Source organism: Centroberyx affinis, unplaced genomic scaffold (assembly GCF_046629955.1).
Source record: "Centroberyx affinis isolate AG114_WGS23_722 - 3 ecotype Tasmania unplaced genomic scaffold, CSIRO-AGI_Caff_v1 ptg000142l_1, whole genome shotgun sequence".
Taxonomy (NCBI): Eukaryota; Metazoa; Chordata; class Actinopteri; order Beryciformes; family Berycidae; genus Centroberyx; species Centroberyx affinis.
In genome coordinates, this window is record NW_027278840.1 from 125,001 (window position 1) to 145,000 (window position 20,000).

A 20,000-nucleotide genomic window follows, 5' to 3' on the forward strand; every position below is an offset into this window, starting at 1 on the left:
TGTAAAATTTCTGTTTTGTTATTTCACTGAATTGAGTGTTTTCATATCAGTGTTTGCACTACATTATGCTCTGCTTACTGTCCATCACCTGACACCCAGGAAATAATTACTTAAAAATATGTCACCTAAACAAACTTTAATGTCACATCCATGTCTTCTTCTTATTAAAGTGTATTTTAAAAATGACGAAAAACAAATATATGTTAAAAAATCTAATTATATATGGATTGCAAAATGATTGGTGCAAATGTAAACTGGATGTAGACAGAAGTAAATGGGCTATAAATGTAAAAGACACCATTAAGAACATACTGGAACACATAGTGCAGGGACAAAAGGGCCTCCCATGTAAGGACAGTGTGGGATAAAGAATAGACTATACATACATAACAAAAAGGATCACTTAGTGCATTCAGGCAGCTTGGCATGCAGTAGGTTGCAGATGTAATGGAATGGAACAACATATCATAGTGCTAGTAGTACTATGGGATGGAAATATACGGGATAAGTTTGAAAGCACGTAATTCTGTAAATTCTTGTTGGGAGAGAAGTAGGGAACGAGAAAGTGAAAAGACTCTACTAATCCCCTGAATACCCTTTAAACCCTTATTTATCATGGCTGCTTTTAATGGCCCATGTGGCTATGCTCAATGCTCAACTGCTGCTAATGCAAGGCTTCTTTATGGCATTAAAGGGTTCATTAAGAAAATCATCAAAAGGGGCTGATGATCTCCTAAAGAGGTTATAAAAATATGTCATGAGGAAAAACACATGCAAATGTGCCTGCAGTTGCTCAGACAAGGCCTCTGTTTTTTTCCACATCTTTGGAAAATAAAGCCCTCCCTCATCTCCTGGTGCGAGGTCTAATCCCTGTATTATACATTAATGTGGAAAGGAAAGAATAAAAGAAAAAGAAAAGATTGATCAAGAGAGGAGAAAGGTGTAAGAGAAAAGGTGTTGACCTGGGCTGCCTGAAGCGTGGCTTGCAGGCAAATCTTTCCCTCCTCAAAAGAAAAATAGCTTTCTGAAGTGTTCCAAAAGCAAACACTGAAATATTCTGCATTTGATATATTTTGATTCAATTCAGTAACATCTCAGAAATTATTTAGAGAGAGGGCCTCATTACAGGTCATATTAATGGGCAGCTGGATTATATAAAACCCAAGTCAATTTTTACTCGTTACATTTCCAAATAATCAGTGTCCAATGGATCATTTTTTGCCCACGGCCCATTTTAAATTTTGCCCTTTGGGCCTCGATGGACACCGATGTGCCAGACAATCAGAGGAAGCAGGACAGAGGACTGAAGCAGACTGTTAAGAGGTGTTCACCACAGAGTAAACATCTGCTAACCGCTCCTGCACAGCAAAACAAATGGCTCCCTGCTCCTCCTACTCAACCAATCTTCCTGTTCTTACTTTACGCAAAGATAGAGAGAACTGGAGAGTGATAATTTGATTTTCTTCCCTGCAATTAGATGTACAGTAAAACCTGTTAACCGACTACAGACTGCATGAGTGTGTGTGTGCATGCTGCATGTGTATTGTCTGTTCTGACGTCCGTGTGTGTGTGTGTGTGTGTGCGTGTGTGTGTGTGTGTGTGTGTGTGTGTGCGTGCGTGCATGCGTATGTGTTGTAGTGTTTATGAAAAATTTCAGCAGTAAGCCCTCCTTCTCCTTGTGTAGTCTGTTCACACTTTATGCAGGGAGTGTGTTTCACAGACAGAGTGATATCCCAGAATGTGAATCACACTCTGTCCTGCATGGGGCAAATACTAATAAGGTTCTTAAACCTTTTCGGCTCAAATTGGAAATTGGATTTTTTGTGTCTCTAAAAACTCTTGGGAACCAGATTCGTTAAAATAATCACTGTTTTTTTTTTCATATGGCGACCCACCAGATGTAGGCCTGAGACCCATTTTTGGTCTTAGCCCACAGTTTACGACCTCAAGTTATGTGGGATTGACAGTAAGCCGCCCTACAGACTTTCGCTTACCAGAAAAAGAGTGAGTTATGTGTGCTATTCCATGTTACTGGAGTTTTGTTTCTCGGCATGTATTGACAGCATGTGAGTGTGTGTGTGTGTGTGTGTGTGTGTGTGTGTGTGTGTGTGTGTGTGTGTGTGTTTTTGAGTGAGTGAGTGTGTTAAACCGCTGCACACAGCTGCCCTTGACTCGCCAGCTGGACACCAGACAACCCAGGCAGCAGCAGCTGGAAAAATGGACAGAATGTTCTAAAGAGAAGAGGAGAGGAAAGGAGAGTGTGTTTGTGACCCACCCAGGGAGATTGTGAAGCAAAATGTAGGAAGTTTTAGACCAAACCTCTTCATCCAACACCCCCCCCCCCCTCCCCCACCAACCCCTTCTTCCCAACCCCTGACCCCATCCCCCCAGTTTCATGCTCCCACTCTTTCCCGCGGTGGGGAAAGTACCCAATAAATTTACCCGCTACTTCTGAGACCCTCAGAGTAGAGGGGCCCCTCTCGGTTTTCAAGGTTTCTCTCAAGCTGCCTGTCCCGGGCACGAGGAGCCACCTGGCCAGGCTCTGCCTCTGGAGCTGCGTCAACGCGGAGGAGACGGGCCGAGCCAGGACAGGTACCCATGGGACAGGCAGCCCACAGTAGGGTGATTGTTCTCCAGAACTGGCCTGAGCGGCTCACTCCCGGTTCCCCCGTCTTCTCCTCCGCTTCCCCTTCCTACCTACCTTCTCCTTTACTCCTCTCTCCTCCTCCAACCTCCTTCGCCTTCAGCTCCTCCTCCACTTCCCCTCCCCACCTCGTCTCTTCTACCCCCTCGCCACTTCCAGCTCCCCTTCCTTCAAACTCCTGTAGCTCTGCCCAGGCCTGGAATATAAACAAAGTAGGGCAGCTAGAGAAGGAAAGAGAGGGCTGGAAGGAGAAGGATAGAAAGTGAGAGAAGTGAGTGGGGGAGGGAGAAGTGGAGTGAGGCAGCGGAGGCAGAGGGGGATGAAAGCGACCACAGAGCAGTCTGTGTTTAGTGGGTTAGTGGAGCGCTGGCTGTCGCTCACAGCGACTCGGACAACTGACAACTGCAGATACCAATCTGTCCCACAATCAGAACCTACATCGCAATCTTCATCACCGCCATCACCATCATCATGATTGTTTTGGTTACAGTTTTTGATCGTTGTCATCTGTGTTTTAGCTCAGAGTTGTATTCTTCTTTTTTTGCACAGAGGAGAGAACGATGAAACCAAATGGATATCCATCTTCCTCAGTTCCTGTCTTTCTTTCTCATTCTCTTTCTCCCCTCATCTCTCTCTGTCCCTTTCCCTTTCTCTTCTCCTCTATTCATATTTTCTCCACAGCCCATGCCCACTCTTTCTGTCGTTCCCACTGCCCAGCATTGAGTAGTAAATGAGGACTCTCTGTGTGTGTGTGTGTGTGTGTGTGTGTGTGTGGGTGTGTGGGTGTGTGTGTGTGTTTTCTCTCATCCTCCAGCCCAGAATAAGTGGCACCAGACAGGCCTTATAAGGAGTGGTTAGATCATTGGCCACACCGTTAGTAAAACAGAACCATATGTGTACTGTGTGTGTGTGTGTGTGTGTGTGTGTGTGTGTGTGTGCGTGTGTGTGTGTGTGTGTGTGTGTGTGTGTGTGCGTGCATACGTGTTTGCCTGTGTGTGTCTTTGTAAGTGTGTGTGCGGGCCTATACCTCTAGTGTGGTGTGTGTGTGTGTGTGTGTGTGTGTGTGTGTGTGTGTGTGTGTGTATGTGTGTAAAGCAGAACCATATGTGTCCAGAGGTAGCTGAGAGAACAGGAGCCTGTTGCTAATAGACATCGTGAAGGTCACATTATATGGTCATGTTAGACACACACACACGTACACACCATAAACACACACACACACACGCACACACACACACACACATTTGCTCTCTACTTAATTCCTCCTTTCATACTACTCTCCTCCTGTCTTTGTGATGTTGCCCATAAGGTCAGATTGAAAGGGACAGCTAGAGAGACTTATATATACAGTAGGCTACAGTACACACACACATACACACACACACACACGCACTTTTGGTGTTGATGTTGATAGCATTACATAAGTAAGGTGAGTCGTCACCCTAGGAGGAACCGCTTTCTGCTGTCCCGTTTCTTCTACTGATGAGTTTACCAGAACTGAAATCCATCAGAACCCAAATCAGGGCAACAACTGCTGTATGAGCCCTCCTCTCTCTCCTCTCTCTCCTCTCTCTCCTCTCTTTCTCTCTCTCTCTCTCTCTCTCTCTCTCTCTCTCTCTCTCTCTCTCTCTCTCTCTCTCTCTCTCTCTCCTCTCATTTCTCTCTATCTCTCTCTCTGTCTGTCTCTTTCACCCTCCGTGTCTCTGTTTGAGCCTCTCATTCTGTTTGGATGCATCTGTTTATCCCTCTCTCTTTGTGTGTTTCTCTGCCTCTCTCTCTCTCTCTCTCTCTCTCTCTCTCTCTCTCTCTCTCTCTCTCCCCCTCTTTCTTACACAGCTTGTCTGGAATGTACAGATGTTTCCTTTTGGGAATGGGCGTCCTGGTCTGTTCACACACACACACACACACACACACTCAGTCATACAAAGAAAGAGAGAACGAAAGGGGAGAGGGGATTGCATTCCTATACACTCAAACTTACACATTCCCCGGCCTCTGATTGGCTGATTTGAGTTCCACTGCTGCAGTATATCAGTGTACCAAACTTACACCATACAGCATACAGAGTGGAAATATGGATCCGCAGGCTGTTGCAAATTTCATTTTGCAGTGTTTTTGTTGATTTTGCCAATCTAGTAATAGCTCATACACGTTCATTAAATTAAGCGACCCCTCCTCCTCCTCCGCCACCCACCCACACACACACACATACACACACACACACACACACACACACACACAGAGCGCTTTTTGTCCTCCTTCAACCTCTGGCATCCTCCCTGCCTTTTTTTCCTCTCATTCTCTCTTTCTTCTCCTCCCTCTCACGTGCAGCTGAGGCTTTGGAGTGAAGCCACACAGAGGAAGCCGAAGTCACTTAGCCAAGCTCCGTCCTCCGTCCTCCTTCTTCCTTCTCTGTTCTCTGGCCCTTTAACTCCCTCGTTCATCCTCCTCTGCTATATCGCTGTTCATCTCCGCTGCTCAACTCTTCTGTTGAACCAATTCATTTTCTCTCATTCCCTTAGTCCCTTATCTATCTGTCTCTCTCTCTCTGACTTCAAGTTAACAGTTTAATAGCGATGAGACAGGTGATGTGTTTGTGCGTGTGGGTCATTGTGTGTGTACGCATGTGTGTGTGTGTGTGTGTGTGTGTGCGCGCGCGTGTGTTTATACATGCATGTGTGCCTCTGTCAGGGTTGGGTTGTTGACAGACTTGTAACGGTGTAATGTATGAAAAATCTGACTGTAATCCATTACTTTATTGAAAAAAATATTGTATCCTGATTACAGACATTTCTGAAAATAGTGGGAATACTTTTAAAGTGAAAACAAGAAACACAGAAGGCCATTAAAATTGTGGCAGCTGTTCTATGTCTTTATAAATCGTGGCACAGAAGAAAATTTGTGTTTTGTTGTCTGTATGCAAGCCTGAAATAAATTTCCTGAACTTTATACCTCAAACTTTATACCTCAAATATGGCAAAGTAATCTGAAAGTATCTAAAAGTAATCAGAGTACATTCCTGAGTTTGGATAATCCCTTAGATCACGTTACTGATTACATTTTTGATGAGGTAAGTAGTAACTGTAATGGAATACATTTTTAACCTTTCCAACTCTGGCCTGTTTGTAAACATCGGCTTTTCTTCACTGCTCTGCTCCTCCTTCACCTCTGCTGCTCTATAAAATAGCTGCCCCCGCTCTCCTCATCAGTGGAATGGAGGATGGATGGAGAAAATGGTGTGTGTGTGTGTATGTGTGTGTGTGTGTGTGTGTAGGTGTGTGTGAGAGACACTGAGTGAGCGATTATGCCTACTGTGTGTAAGACCACAGCTGAAGGACAGCAGGGGGTAAGAACGACAAAACCCGTCATTACCCTGACAGCTGCTATTGTAGACTTAATCTGGATGCCTACGTGCTCATGGTGTGTGTGTGTTCGTGCGTGTGTGTGTGTGCATGAGTGAACGTGTGTGTGGGACTGTGCGCAAATGGATAGGCCATCAGTATATATAGCCCTATATATCTCTGCCTGTACTTTATGTAGTCTTTATGTGCTGCGTTTGAGGATTTAGTTGTTTGCACACAGTATAGTTGTCTAAGATAGTCCCCGGAAATAATGCTGGCAGTGTTGTGCTGAATGAAGTCACGGTGCCTTACTGACTTTAACTTGTATGTAGACCCTTCTGTTTGAGCTGCCTCCACCTTTCATTCACAACTTACCCATTTGATTTCACTTTAATGGAAAGCCCAAAGCACAGTCACATTATTGAGCAACTGAGGAGGGTTTCCTGGGAGTTTTTCCTCGTTGTCATTAAGGGTCAAACATTGGGTTTTAATTTATTGCGTTATAAAGTGGATGCTTTTGAGACTGTAACTGTGATTATGGGCTATACAAATACACTTAACTTGACTGGACAACTGTATCATTGTTGTCGGGTGAAAACCTTGTGACTCCAATTTTGGTGATTTTCATGTTTTAACTTAAATTGAAGGATTACATGCTTCACTATGGCTTGGGAAAGTTTTCCGACCCTTGGGCTGATGAAAACCTTTCAAAACCCATTGGATAAACTTTAAAATGCATTGTTGACAAGCTAAGAAACAAGGCTGTTGACATTTTGGAGATGCAACGTTTTCACCCGACAGCAAACAGTTGCCTTTTCTTGCTTTGGATTATGATGTCTCATCACAACAAAAATATTAACCCGAAAATCCCTTTGTTGTAGTGTCCTTAATGTTGCCTCCTTTGGTCTGTCTAAATGTGTGTTTGTGTATGTGCCTGTCTTTATGTGTCTGCACCTCTGTTCTTGTGAGTTTCATGGTTGAGAATGGGATTCGTGTTTCCAGTATCAGCAAAAAAAAAGCAGTCTTTCTTTCTCCATCGCTCTTATTCTATTTAATTTCCTGGCACTCTGTCGTATATGATTATTCAGCAGTAACAGGGATATTGTAAGGGCGTTAAGGCCCTGACCTTTGCACTCCTTACTTTTGGTTACTTGTAATTTTTGGTGATATTGAAATTTAAGCTTATTCTACTGTTGCACTTATTGTAAATTACTCTGGATAAGAGTAATCAGCTAAATGGCTAAAATGTAAATGTATGTGTTTTATGTGTGTGTGTGTGTGTGTGTGTGTGTGTGTGTGTGTGTGTGTGTACTTAACCATCTGGCTCCCACATGCATTCTAAGTGTGGATATGTTGGTTTCATCTACAGAGATCTGTCCAGGAACCACATCTCCTCCCTTGATACCAGCCTGCTAGACCGCCTCACTGGCCTCCGAGAGCTGTGAGTACACACAGCGCCGTGTTTGTGTGTGTGTGTGTGCGTGTGTGTGTGCGTGCGCGTGTGCGTGCGCGTGTGTGCGTGGTTGAGCAAACCAGAAAGCAAGAGATGTGTATGTGTACAACTCCATATATAGAGAACTCACTCGTTGTCTCTCACTGTCTGTCTATATCTTTTAATTCAGTGCAGTTCAATTCAATGGGTGCTTAATTATCTATCTATCTATCTATCTATCTATCTATCTATCTCAGGTATCTTCAGGGGAACAAGATCAATGTTCTCCCCAGAGGAGTTTTCTGCTGCGGCCCGCTGTCCATCCTGTGAGTAGAAGGAGGAGAGGAGAGGAGAGGAGAGGAGAGGAGAAGAGAGGAGAGGAGAGGAGAGGAGAGGAGAGGAGAGGAGAGGAGAGGAGAGGAGAGGAGAGGAGAGGAGGAGGAAAAAGGAGGAGGGAAAAGGAGGAGGAGGAGGAAAAGAAAGCAGGAGGGAGAACAGCTTAGTTTAGTCTGGATTAAAGTGGGCAGAAACCCCAGGAGTAGACTAGTTGGACCAGAGAGAGCGCACACAAAAAACACACACGCACACACACAAAAACACACACACACACACACACACACACCAATCACAGCGCCATTAAGTTCAATTACAGCCTACTGCTCCAGGCTCCCACTGTTCCGCTTCCAGACCTCCCCCCATCGCTTTCTCCATCTATCCATCTCTCTCTTCCTCCATCCATTACCTTATCCCTTCCACCCTCTGTGTGGGTGTTTACGTGCGTGTGTGTGTGTGTGTGTGTGTGTGTGTGTGTGTGTGTGTGTGTGTGTGTGTGTGTGTGTGTGTGTGTGTGTGTGCATGTGCAAGTTTTGTGTGTGTGTGTGTGTGTGTGTGTGCGTCTGTGTCTGTGTGTGTGATGAGAGAGGACTCTAGCGGTTTCCATCGGTTCCTTCCAAAACCACCACACAACGGCCCCATTATGTAGCCTACTGGATAGACCAGGGAGGGAGGGAGGGAGGGAGGGAGAAATAGCACGAGCGGAGAAGGAAAAGGGAGAAAGCTGAGAGTCAGGAGCAGAGGAGAAAGCGAGGGGAAGGAAAAGGAGGGAGAAGAGTATGGAAACAAAGCAGAAAGTAGTGGGAAGAGGGGAAAGAAGGAGAAGGTTTTAGGTAGAAACATTTGAGGTCAGCATGATGCCGTTGGCTATGCAGCAGTTTTTACCACCAGATTAGGGCGGCCCCCTTTCAGTCAATTAGTCAGCCCTTCCATTTAGTCAGTGTTTTCAGTTAATCAGTCAGGTTTCAAGATTTTTTAAACATATTGTATGAGTTATGTGTTCAGTGTGTTTGTTGAAGGAGATCAATACATATGTGAGAACAGTATCCTCTTCAATAAACACCAGATCTAAAGGTCATGATTGCATGAGTTTGCAATGGGATGATAATAAGGGAGAAGCAGTTTTGCATATTCATTAAATGACTCAATTATTGACTTTGATTATTTTAGTCATTGACAACCTTACACCAGATAGATCTTGCCAAAAAAATGCTGATATTATACTGTCATTGCTTTAACGTCAACAGTGATGTGATGTCCTCTTTGTTTCCAACAGTGATTTGAGCAACAACCTAATCACCACCATAGAAGAAAGAATATGCGACAACCTATGCAATTTAACTCAAATGTAAGTAAACACAATTCATTGTTATGGAAATGTATCCGATCCTTCTCTCTGTCTCTCTTTCTTACGTCTCTCTCCAAGAAATATCATATAAAAATTGAACAAATATTATATAAGATCTTGATTAGTCATGTCTTTATGAATGAGGCATTTCCTTACTCAGTAGACCTCATGCTCAGAAGCACACGTACGCACACACACACACGCCCATACACACACACAAACACACACATCTGAACGATCAAACACACTTAAACAAGCAAGCACATTTCCATTTACCTCGCCTACACACAAGATGCATAACGCTCTATTTCGGAGCGGAGTGGGAGTCGTGAGTAGTAATTATTCTTCACCGGGTCTTTTGATGTAAATCAAGTTTTCTCCGAATGTAGTCTGTAATTGAGTGAGGCTAAACAGTAGTCAGTAATAGACAGAGAGACAAGCCCTACATAATCTGATTGTCCCTTCTGTTCTCTCCCTCTTTCCTCCTTCCCTCTATCCTTCAATCCCATCACCCCCTCACCCCTCTTCCTCCTGCTCCACCTCCCCCCTCCTTCCCATTATCCTCGCCTCTTCCTTCTCCTTCATTTCTCCTCATACCTGTCCTGTCCCTTCACTTCCTCTCCTTCTTTCCATCCCTCACAACCCTGCCTGCTTCTCCTCCTGCCCCCTTCTCTCCCTCCCTAACAGATAACATTCATCATTTAGTTTAGCTTGTATTCAGACAGCGTTACAGCACCATCAGTTTGTACATTTTCAGCACTGTGTCCTGCTCTAGCTGTTGCTGAACCGGTTACTTCACTGCTCTCCCTCTCTCTGCTCCAGCGACCTGAGCAGTAACCCCTATGAGTGTGACTGTAAGCTCTTCCGGCTGGTCAGCTGGCTGCAGGAGAAAGGTGTGCGGGTTCGACGGCCGGACGCCATGCTCTGCCACCACCCGCCCGACCTCCGCCACCAGCCCCTGCTCAACGTCAGCCTGCTCACCTGTGGTACGAAACACATGCGCACAGACAAACAGACACAGAGACACACACATGTAATATACAGGCGAGCTCAGACACATAAACACACACACATATATACACGTGCATGCTATAGCACAGTGGTTCTCAAACTCGGGGCAGGACCCCCCCAGGGGATCACAAGATAATTTTGGGGGGTTGGAGATGGTTTATAGGATAGGAAAAAAACATATTTCTACTATACAAATGTATTATCATGTGTAATTTTTTAGATTTCAGATCAAATTTTTGCTTTTTTCTTGTGAAATACTGAATAGTTTGCAGTCTCTAAGTTCCTCTGATAATCAAATGAAAGAGGAAAATAATTTTTTGGTTGTTTACCAATCCACAAATGCAGCCTCTCACAGGGGGCCGCAAAAAGGCATCGCTTTTTTTTAAGGGGTCACGAAGCAAAAGGTTTGAGAACCATTGCACTAGTAAACAATCACACACTAATACACTCAACATTAATATGGGATATTGGTTCCCAGATTATTCGGGAGAAGGATTTCAAAAGTGCTTCTCAAAATGCTGTAATTCATATTGTGCTGAATAAAATACAGAGGGTCAATATTGAAACAGGGTAAAAATCAATATTTAAACTGGGTAAAAGTCACAAAACCAGTCTGTGCAGTGGACTACAAAATTAGCTTTGGGTCACAAAAGAATTTTTGGGGGAAAATGTGGGTATTTCAGTTACAGACTCGGTCAAGCATCGTCTCGTTCTCCCTCAGGTCTGAACTACGCGGCCTGTCTGGAGGACAGCAGCAGCGGAGGAGGGGGGCGGAGCGAGCTGGTCATCTTCTCCTCCTCCACGCCGGGGAACTTCACGCGGGAGCAGTGCAACAGCGTGTGTTTTGCCGCGTCGCACCGCTACGGGGGCTTGGGGGCGCGGCGCGAGTGTCTCTGCAGCACCAACTCCGAGCCCAACTTCATCAGCGAGTCTCAGTGTTCCGCCGCCTGCACCAACCCCCATGTGATGAAGGTATGACAACACACTCCGCTCTGAGACCTCCATACCCAGGGGTGTATGAGAAACACCTTATTATCTACCAGTGTTTACTCCGTTTACTACATTTTGTCACATACTCAAGTCAGTCATCTGCTATTTACACCAACAATCACTTCATAAAAAACAGTTCCAAATGACTATCTCCCAGAGGTGGGGACTCGAGTCACATGACTTGGAGTCATAGTTTTAATTGCTTGAGACTTGACTTGATGCATGAAGAGAAGATTTGAGACTTGACTTGACTTGGGTTCTGCTGACTTGGGACTTGACTTTGACTTCTGCTTTGATGACTTGAAAAGATTTCTAAAGTCTTGACAAAAGATCTTGGCCCGGATCTACTAAACGTTTGCGGCAGTGCAAATCGCATTGCGGGTGCTAAAACCTTGTTCTCTGCACAGTGCATTTTGCGCCTGAAATCATGGGTGGATCTAATCTTTTTTGCAGTTTGATATAATTGCATATGCAATTGTGGGTGTTCCAAGGATGAAGCGAAAAATTAAGGGAGGGTGTTATGGAGAGGACGTGATTTATCAAGAGGTGGAGGCCGTTGCGCACGGAATTTAAGACCTAGGAAAAGCATGTCTTATCATTTTGCGCACAGAACGGCTCCAACGAGACTGGCTCTGGAACTGGCTCTAAGATAAAGGTGACAGTCATCTACATATCATAACATGTAAATATTAGATCGCATCCCTATTATAATTCCAATCAGGTTTAGACGGGTATGCTGATTTAAAAATACATCATTTACGCGTCATTGGCAGAGTAGCAGGATGTGCACTCAATATGCAGACTATTACCTAAATATACAAAAAGGAAAACGCACGCTCGCAAACTCTTCTGTGGATTTGCTGACACTTATTATGAGCCAATATCTGAGCGGCATAGCCTTGATGTAAACAATGCAGCTAAAACATGTGCATAATAACCTCTCTGTGGAGAGGTGTGCGTGCGGCTTCATACCTTCACCAGATCTCCATCCCTCCCACACTGGCACCTGTGTCTCAGTCAGGCTCTCCTGCTGCTCCTCCAAGGGAGTTAAGGCTCCTCTTTGGCTTTATTTGTGGTATACATTTTGGTTCACCTCCTCATATCACACCAGCACTTTTACCTCCGCTAAATCGCGCTTGTGGTGCCCAGCTGCATTCACTTTATTTGTTTCAGAGTGACTTTTACACGTGAATAAAACATCTCTTCTTTGCAGCTCTTTGTGGTTTCTCTGCCACCAACACTTCCAGCTCCACTGGAGAGAAATTTGCGCTTCTTTTGTCCATCATTATGTTGCCACAAATAGGCTATTGTGCGCATTGATTGGCCCTTATTGGCCCTGCACAGTCGCAATTATAATTAATTATCTGCGCCTCCGCTCATTTGCGTGCGCTACTTTAGTAAATATTACTATATTACTATATATTTCTGAATTTGTATGGAATGATTGTATTTATTAAAGTTGAAACTGATTATAGAAATCAAACTCATGATGCTCTTACCAAGTTTTTATCCTATTAAAACCATATTGCATTGAAAAGTTGTAGATATTTAGTTTTCTTTAAGATATTATATTGATACTGGACTCTCGATTTGTACTTACTTGACTTGCTGTTCTACATTTAGACTTGAGACTTGACTTGAGACTTGACATAAATGACTTGGACTTGACTTGGACTTGACTTGGTAATCTACATGTAGACTTGTGCCTCAAGACTTGAGACTGACCTGGGACTCAGGCAAAGTTGACTTGGTCACACCTCTGCTATCTCCCCTAGTGCACTTTCCTTCTCTTCCCTTTTCTCTTTATTTCTGTAAACACAGTATTCAGGATTTCCTCTAAATCTTCCTGTAACACCCCAACAACTTCCTGGTGTGGCTTGAATGACTTCCCTTTGTCCTTAGATCCAGCTCCCTGAGGACTACTGTTCAGAAGAATCCTCTAGCAGCAGAATTTGTTAGGCGAGAAAATTGCCATCTGGTAGTGTCATAGTGTGCAATACTTCTGAATATTTGTGCTTATTGACTGCAAAGTTCCTCTTCCTCGCATGGTTCCCTCAGTGTATTATGACTGCTAATATAGTCCTGTTTATTTACACAGCCCTTTATCACATTACATACCATCGTATACGTAGTAGATGAGTGATTCTCAACCTTTTTCATATCAAGGACCCCTAATTTAGTCCACATTAGAGCCACAGAACCCCATTTGATGAGATTTTCTCTCTCAGACCCAAATTTGAGAATATTTTTATTGTAAGATATGATTTTGTCCAGAATTCCATGACTATCTGTATTGTAGGTAGAGGGATAACAGTGAGTCAAAATAGTTATTCTTCTACATTCTCTAATTGTCTCCCTCTGATCTCATTGGCTGTAACAGGAATGCGGCTGGACTCTGGCCCACGACGTGTTTGCGGTGGACTTCTCCGTGTCGCTGAAGCCCCTCCCACTGCTAAGTGTCCACGACCACATCCGTTTCTCCACCGCCTCCTCGGTCACTCCGGTAACGCTGTCCTGGGACTTTGGCGACCTTTCATCCCGGGTCAACAGCACAGAGACAGAGGTCACAACGGCAACGCACAAGTACGGGCTTCCTGGGCAGTATGCAGTCAGTGTGATGGCCTGGGCCGGACACAAGGAGGTGAGACTGAAAAAGGGAGATTAAGTTCCATTATCTTACTTAAAAAACTAGGCAAGTAATGTTAAATTGAATACACTTTTCTAATTGTTCAGTGTTGTACAGGTAGTTTGATTTATATTTGCGTGTGTCCAGGTCACTGTGCGTGGGGAGGTGACCGTGACGCTGCCTCCCAAACTGGAGCTGCACTGTCCACCTCTGGCTGTAGCCAATCAGAGTCTAGTGTTCAGGCTGGTCAGCAGGGGCGCTATGGGCGTGGCTGTAGACTGGAGGATCACCAAGGACGGCATCCAGGCTGCCAAAGGTAAGATATACACACACACACACACACACAAATAGACACTTACGGTGCTTCTACACTGCGAGCAACACGATCAATAAGTCACCAGTAGTCCATGTTCATGTTCATTTCTTATAGAGCAACTGGGGAAACTCAACTGATGTGCCGATGATCAACAAGCTTGCCGGCTGAGAACTTTTCACAGTCAACACCTGATTCGATTTCCTTGCTTCCTTGTTTCTCTACGGATGTGATATTGCTTCTTGAACAATACTTTCACCTGGCAAGGAAAAAATTGAGTTTATTACAGCCATTCAACGTTTCCCAGTTCTTTACAACATTTAGAACAAAGAAGAAAAACAGAGAGTGCTACAAAAATGGTCTCTCTAAAAAAACTTCCAAAAAAGGTGCTCTTTTGTTTGGAGTATGCGACTGAATGAAACAAAAAAGTCCAAGGCACTCTTGTTTGAAAAATCCAGCCCATGAAATAAAAGCTTTTTTAAATTAAAGAAGAGTGCGTTGGACTTTTGTTATATTCTTTACAACTTTTATTTGAAAGACTAAGAAGAATAAACGTCTCAAAAACAATGCTTGCAGATGCATCCATTATCATTGAGGTTGATACTCTGAATGTTTAGTAGTAGTTTTTTCTGTTTGCTCTCAATTAATGCTACCTAATTAGCGCTTGCTAATTAGCTATGTCAGCTCATCAAAACAATATAAGGTTATGAAAGGCAATACCAAAGCAGTGAAAAATACACAATTGGCTTAGGGCCAAAACTTTGTAGCTGTACACACCGCTACACAGATGTAATCAGAGCTTAAGCACCACCCACGATCGATCAGAATAGAGCGACCCGTCAACCAAATTGCTTGCAGTGTGTACAAGCACTTACTCATTCACTGTATCCCTATCCCACACACACACACACCCTTACCTTACCTCTCTAGATGGCCCCTCCTCCAACCCGTCCAGCATGCTCTTTCTTATTCCCAGTGAAAGCCTATTAAGTTTAATCTCCTGTATTTACTCTTTTAATTGAATCTTTTATCATTGTGTGTGATCTGTACATTAAGTTATTTCTTTGAGAGATAGTGGCCGTTCTACAAAGCGACAAATGAAGTGTCAGAGGAAAGATAGCAATGCAATAGGCAAGGGAATGAAACTATGAGGCATGCTCAAGGACAAATTGGGAATATGAAAGACAAGAAATGTCACATCAGGTTCTGTCTGGTTGTCTGGGCTGGATAGCTTTGTGTGTGTGTGTGTGTGTGTGTGTGTGTGTGTGTGCGTGTGTGCGTGTGTGTGTGCGTGCGTGCGTGCGTGCGTGTGTGTGCAAAGTCACACCATCCACAATGGCTTCAATCACTGTTATCTTCTTTTTCTGTTTCTCGCCTTTTCTTGTCTGTCTGTCTCCTCCTCAGCCTGTCAGAAACTCACACTCAAATCATTATTCAAGGGGATTTTAAAAATGGAACCATGTGGATACAATGCTTCTTTGTACAGTATATATACAGTATACTGTATACAGTATATGCAAGATTTAAATGGTCAAATAATGATTTTATCGTTCCATTTATGCAGTTGTGACTTCAAATGATAAGGGAAATTAAGTGACTGTGTCTGTCCTCCGCCAGCCTCCCCGTACTGTCCAAGCGACGGGATGTACCACGCCGAGTCCTCACGCTGTTTCCAGATCGTTCCGGGGGAGTTTGGCTGGACCGAGGCTCGACGGCAATGTTCCGACCGCGGTGGGGATCTGGCAATAGTCAGGACCGACACGCTGCGCAACCTGCTGGCACATAAAGTGACACAGTGAGTGTATTTGTGTCTGTATGGGGTGTGGAAATGGGGCCTAAGCATCTGTGTGTGTGTGTGTGTGTGTGTGTGTGTGTGTGTGTGTGTGTGTGTGCGTGTGTGTGTGTGTGCGTGTGTGTGTGTGTGTTGTGAGGTCAGTTCTCAACACAGCATTTTCAGTAAGGAAAACGGCACATCAATCAGAAATATTTATTTCAGTTGCTGGAACTATGCTGGAACTATATTTTGTAAGCACTTATTTTAGTACATGGCATTTTGTATTCAAGCACAAGTGTACTAGTATTATTATCATTATTTTGTACTGTGTGCTTTCAGTACTTTCCCAGAGATATTAATACATTAGCCATTGAAAAGTAAAGTTAACTGTTATCTAATTTTCTTGTTGATGTACACCTCAGATGTCAATTTCTTTGTGTATCATATCAATAAATGTGCACAGGCCCTGCAGGCACTTGCCAAGTACAGCTTACTCACTAGCACTGCTACCAGATTCTTTGTGCCTGTTTGCATGACAAAGTTCATAATTCTTACCATTTTACAGTCTGTTTACAGCAGAGATAGCCAAGCAAATATAAGCCGACATGGTTAACATCATGACAGATTAACAAAAAAATTCAAAGCAGATGTTAAGATTTGGTTTACTGACAATCACAAAATACACGGTTTGGATGGGAATCTACAAGAAGAGGTGCACCGTCCTGTAGAGTGTTTTCCCTGCTTATCCCCTCCTGTCTGTGTGAATCTTTAGGCATATTTGGCAAAATGTGATTCTGCTTGTGTTTGTGTTTGCATGCATGTGCACAATACAGTGTATGTACTGTTTCAGGGCAGTAAAAAACTACTAATTCAGCACACATTTGCCTGCTGACAGCTTCGTACACACACTCACTTATTGTTTACTGTTCATGAACTTCATGCCATGAAGCTTACCACACTGATAAATTTCTCTGGTTTTATTTTTTCCTCTGTTCTTGTCCTCTAGTCACCCTTCTCTGATTTTTCAGTGCATTTTTTTGCCCGTTTGTTTTTTGTTTTGTTATGTTATGTGTTTCATTTCTCCACTGACTGCATACGAAACAAAAACTGTTTTTTTCTCCATAATTGTATTCAGATGTGAACAGACTATGATGACGGGCTCAGACACTTTTTAGAGAAAAAGGTGCCCTGCATAGAGGGGGCACTTACACATTTCAGAACCACTGTTATGTAGGGCTGATGCACAGTACATGGACATCATGTAAGCCCTAGCTTGGCCCAGTTGTGATTAAAAAAAAAAGTTGTTGGCCTCCAATATTTGGTCTTTAGGTCGGAGAGGGTCGCAAAAACACATCTGTAAAAGCACAGCTGCATTGTAACCTTAACACCCTGGGAGGAGGAGTCCATAGTTCATGGTATGTGTGTGTGGTGTGTGTGTGTGTGTGTGTGTGTGTGTGTGTGTGTGCGCGTGCGTATGTGTGTGTGTGTCTTGACCCACCACCCATCATTAATCCGAGGGCAGAGGCCCCTGCTCTCGTAGACCAAAGTGAATGAGAGAATGAAAAAAGGAGCCAATACACCCCCCCCCCCCCCCACACACCCCGCCCCCCGCCCCCTCAACCTGCTGCAGATGGAGTTTTATCCCCGCTCTCTTCCTCCTCTCTTGTCTGCCTCCACCCCCTCATTCTTACATAAGGACCCCCATTTTTATCGCTTTCCGTTTTTTTTTTGGCACAAAGAGACGACCCGTTTTTCTCTTCCCTCGCTGTTTGTATTTTTTCACCCCTCTCCACTATTTCAGATGTAGTTTTCACAGATGTGGATACTCAGCCGGGGCAGAGCAGCATGAAAATAACAAGCCGGGGAGAGAAGTCATTTTTTTACGTGGGTGGTGAATTTTAGACACGTCTGAAAAACAGCTAAGCCAGCGTCAAAACAAGAATTCTAAAATGTTTGATGTTGGCCTGTTTTCGCACGCTCTCGCAAAAATGCAATCTGTCTTTAGATCATTTAAAAGTGAGTCACACAGCGATTCTGCTTTTGGAGGGAAGACCATTTTTGATCCCTGTTATCAATGCATGAAAGTGAGAAAAATGGAAGCAGGGAAAAGGATGCAGTCCACTACAAGACTCTTGGAATGAAAGTCCAATTTATCCGTTACAATCATAGAGATGTATTCAATATCTCAGTAAAAAAGCTGATCCGCACAGCAGCATACTGCTCCAGGACATTTATTCACTAACAGTGCACAACGTTTCGACCTGTCTTGTCTTCGTCAGGTGTGGCGATTGCATTGACCCATGACCTACAGTATATGTATAAAGTATTGATCACATGGCCAGGATCTGACATCACTCTATGTAGACTCTGTATAGAATACTTATTCCATAAAGATTCTATACACCACATAGTCGCAGTACAAATATACAATGCGTCCAAATACATCCAACCCAATCATAGTGTCAGAAAAGGGGGAAAAAAAGGGTTAATGTAGTAAAATAAATAGTAATGATAAAATGAAGTAGAAATGGAAAATCATATCTCTTCTGTAACATCCCATTGGGTCGCTGTTGAAGCCCATTATAGTGCTCTCGGTACTCTGCAATCATTGATCATTGAAGCCTCTTGTTAACTTAATTTAGCTTATTGAGACCTACATGGATTTAAGTCTAGATTTTCTGTATAATGGTACATCTCATTCCTAGCCTGACAGTGCTGTAGCACCCACACAAACACACTGCCTTGACAAATACACACACAGACATTGACTTCCATCTCCTCATTTTCTTGGAGCACATGCTGTATGTGATCTGTTATATAACATCAGGTACCTTGACCCTTGACCCGGATGTCCCTTCATAAATACATGTGGGATATTTCTTTTGATATATTCAGTAAGATGTGTGCACAAGCGTGTTTGTGCGTCAGTTTCTAGCTGCAGGGTCAATTTTCCAGCAGTCAAGGGTCACCGCAGCGAAATGTCAAGGAAGCACCGCGCTAATCTGTGTGTTGCATGTCCCTTCCTGCTCGTGCTCCAGGGAGCGAGGTGTGTGGCTGGGCCTGAGCGACGTGGACTCTCCCGGCACGCTGCGCTGGGTGAACGGCTCCGAGGCACGGGAGGGTGAGGAAGGCCAGGCGCCCCGCTCCCCGCTCTTCCCCGGCAATGTGTGCGTGTCCCTCCACCAGGACGCCCAGACCAGCTCGCACCTGTGCAGCGCCATGCGGGCCTTTGTCTGCCAGTACAGCCCCCAAGGTAGGCTCCATACACACACACACACACACACACACACACACACACACACACACACACACACAGAGAAACACACAGGCATTATATCTCAATATAATGCCTGGAATACTGAGATCCACGTTCACTTTTGAATCAGAATCAGATTTATTTTCGCCATGTACATTTTCACATACTAGGAATTTGACTTGGTGAGGTTGTATTTTATTTTTCAAAAAAATACAATAAGTGTGGTGACTTAGTGGGTCATTCAGGGGCTTTTTACAAGGGCTCACTCAGTACTAAGTTGCATTTAGTGTTCTGACCAAGGTACCAAAAATGAATAAATAGTGTCACTATACAGGGAATACAAATACGATACATAGATGATAGATAGATAGATATGTGTTCACTTGCAGAATTTTGATCTTATTCACAGAGAAATTTATGCAAATCAAGTTGTGGCATAATCAAGCCCTTGAAAAGAACAAGCAAATAGCCTCCTTCATCACTAGTTGGAAGCGCAAATTGCATGCTTCAGTTTTAGACTAATCCACCAAGGCTGGCATCCTTGCTCCCCAAAAGTGCCATTTATTATTATAGTGCTCTTGACATTAATTTAAATTGCTCCTTCCGTAATAAGCATCCTGAGATTGCCCTCCATCTTTCTGCGCATTGTTCTTATGTTAGAATATTATGGCAAGGCATCTCTGGATTTTTAATTGATAGTGTTTGTTAGGATTTCTTCATATTTTGGCAGAATGTGCCATTCAGCTTCACAGATTGTGACAGAAAGGAATGGGAACAATCCTATGTGATTAATGAAATAGCTTTGTTTGCCAAATGTCTTATTCATAAATGTAAGTGTTCCCATAAATCTCCTCTATTTCTTGTGTTTGTCAAGGAGTAGAACCAGTACATAAGATTAATTCAAACGTCAAACAAGAAAGTTGTGAAAACTG

The 20,000-nt window shown here is 43.7% G+C and overlaps 1 protein-coding gene across 1 annotated transcript in view; it reads left to right on the forward strand.

The window, feature by feature from the left end:
* Positions 1-20,000, forward strand: part of pkd1a (polycystic kidney disease 1a) — a 71,933-nt gene that overhangs the window by 7,504 nt on the left and 44,429 nt on the right. Inside the window, 9 exon segments of the mRNA XM_071531439.1 lie at positions 7,355-7,426; positions 7,675-7,743; positions 9,027-9,098; positions 9,921-10,084; positions 10,831-11,081; positions 13,480-13,740; positions 13,873-14,041; positions 15,656-15,833; positions 18,851-19,065. Of these exon segments, the coding sequence (XP_071387540.1) occupies positions 7,355-7,426; positions 7,675-7,743; positions 9,027-9,098; positions 9,921-10,084; positions 10,831-11,081; positions 13,480-13,740; positions 13,873-14,041; positions 15,656-15,833; positions 18,851-19,065 (1,451 nt within the window).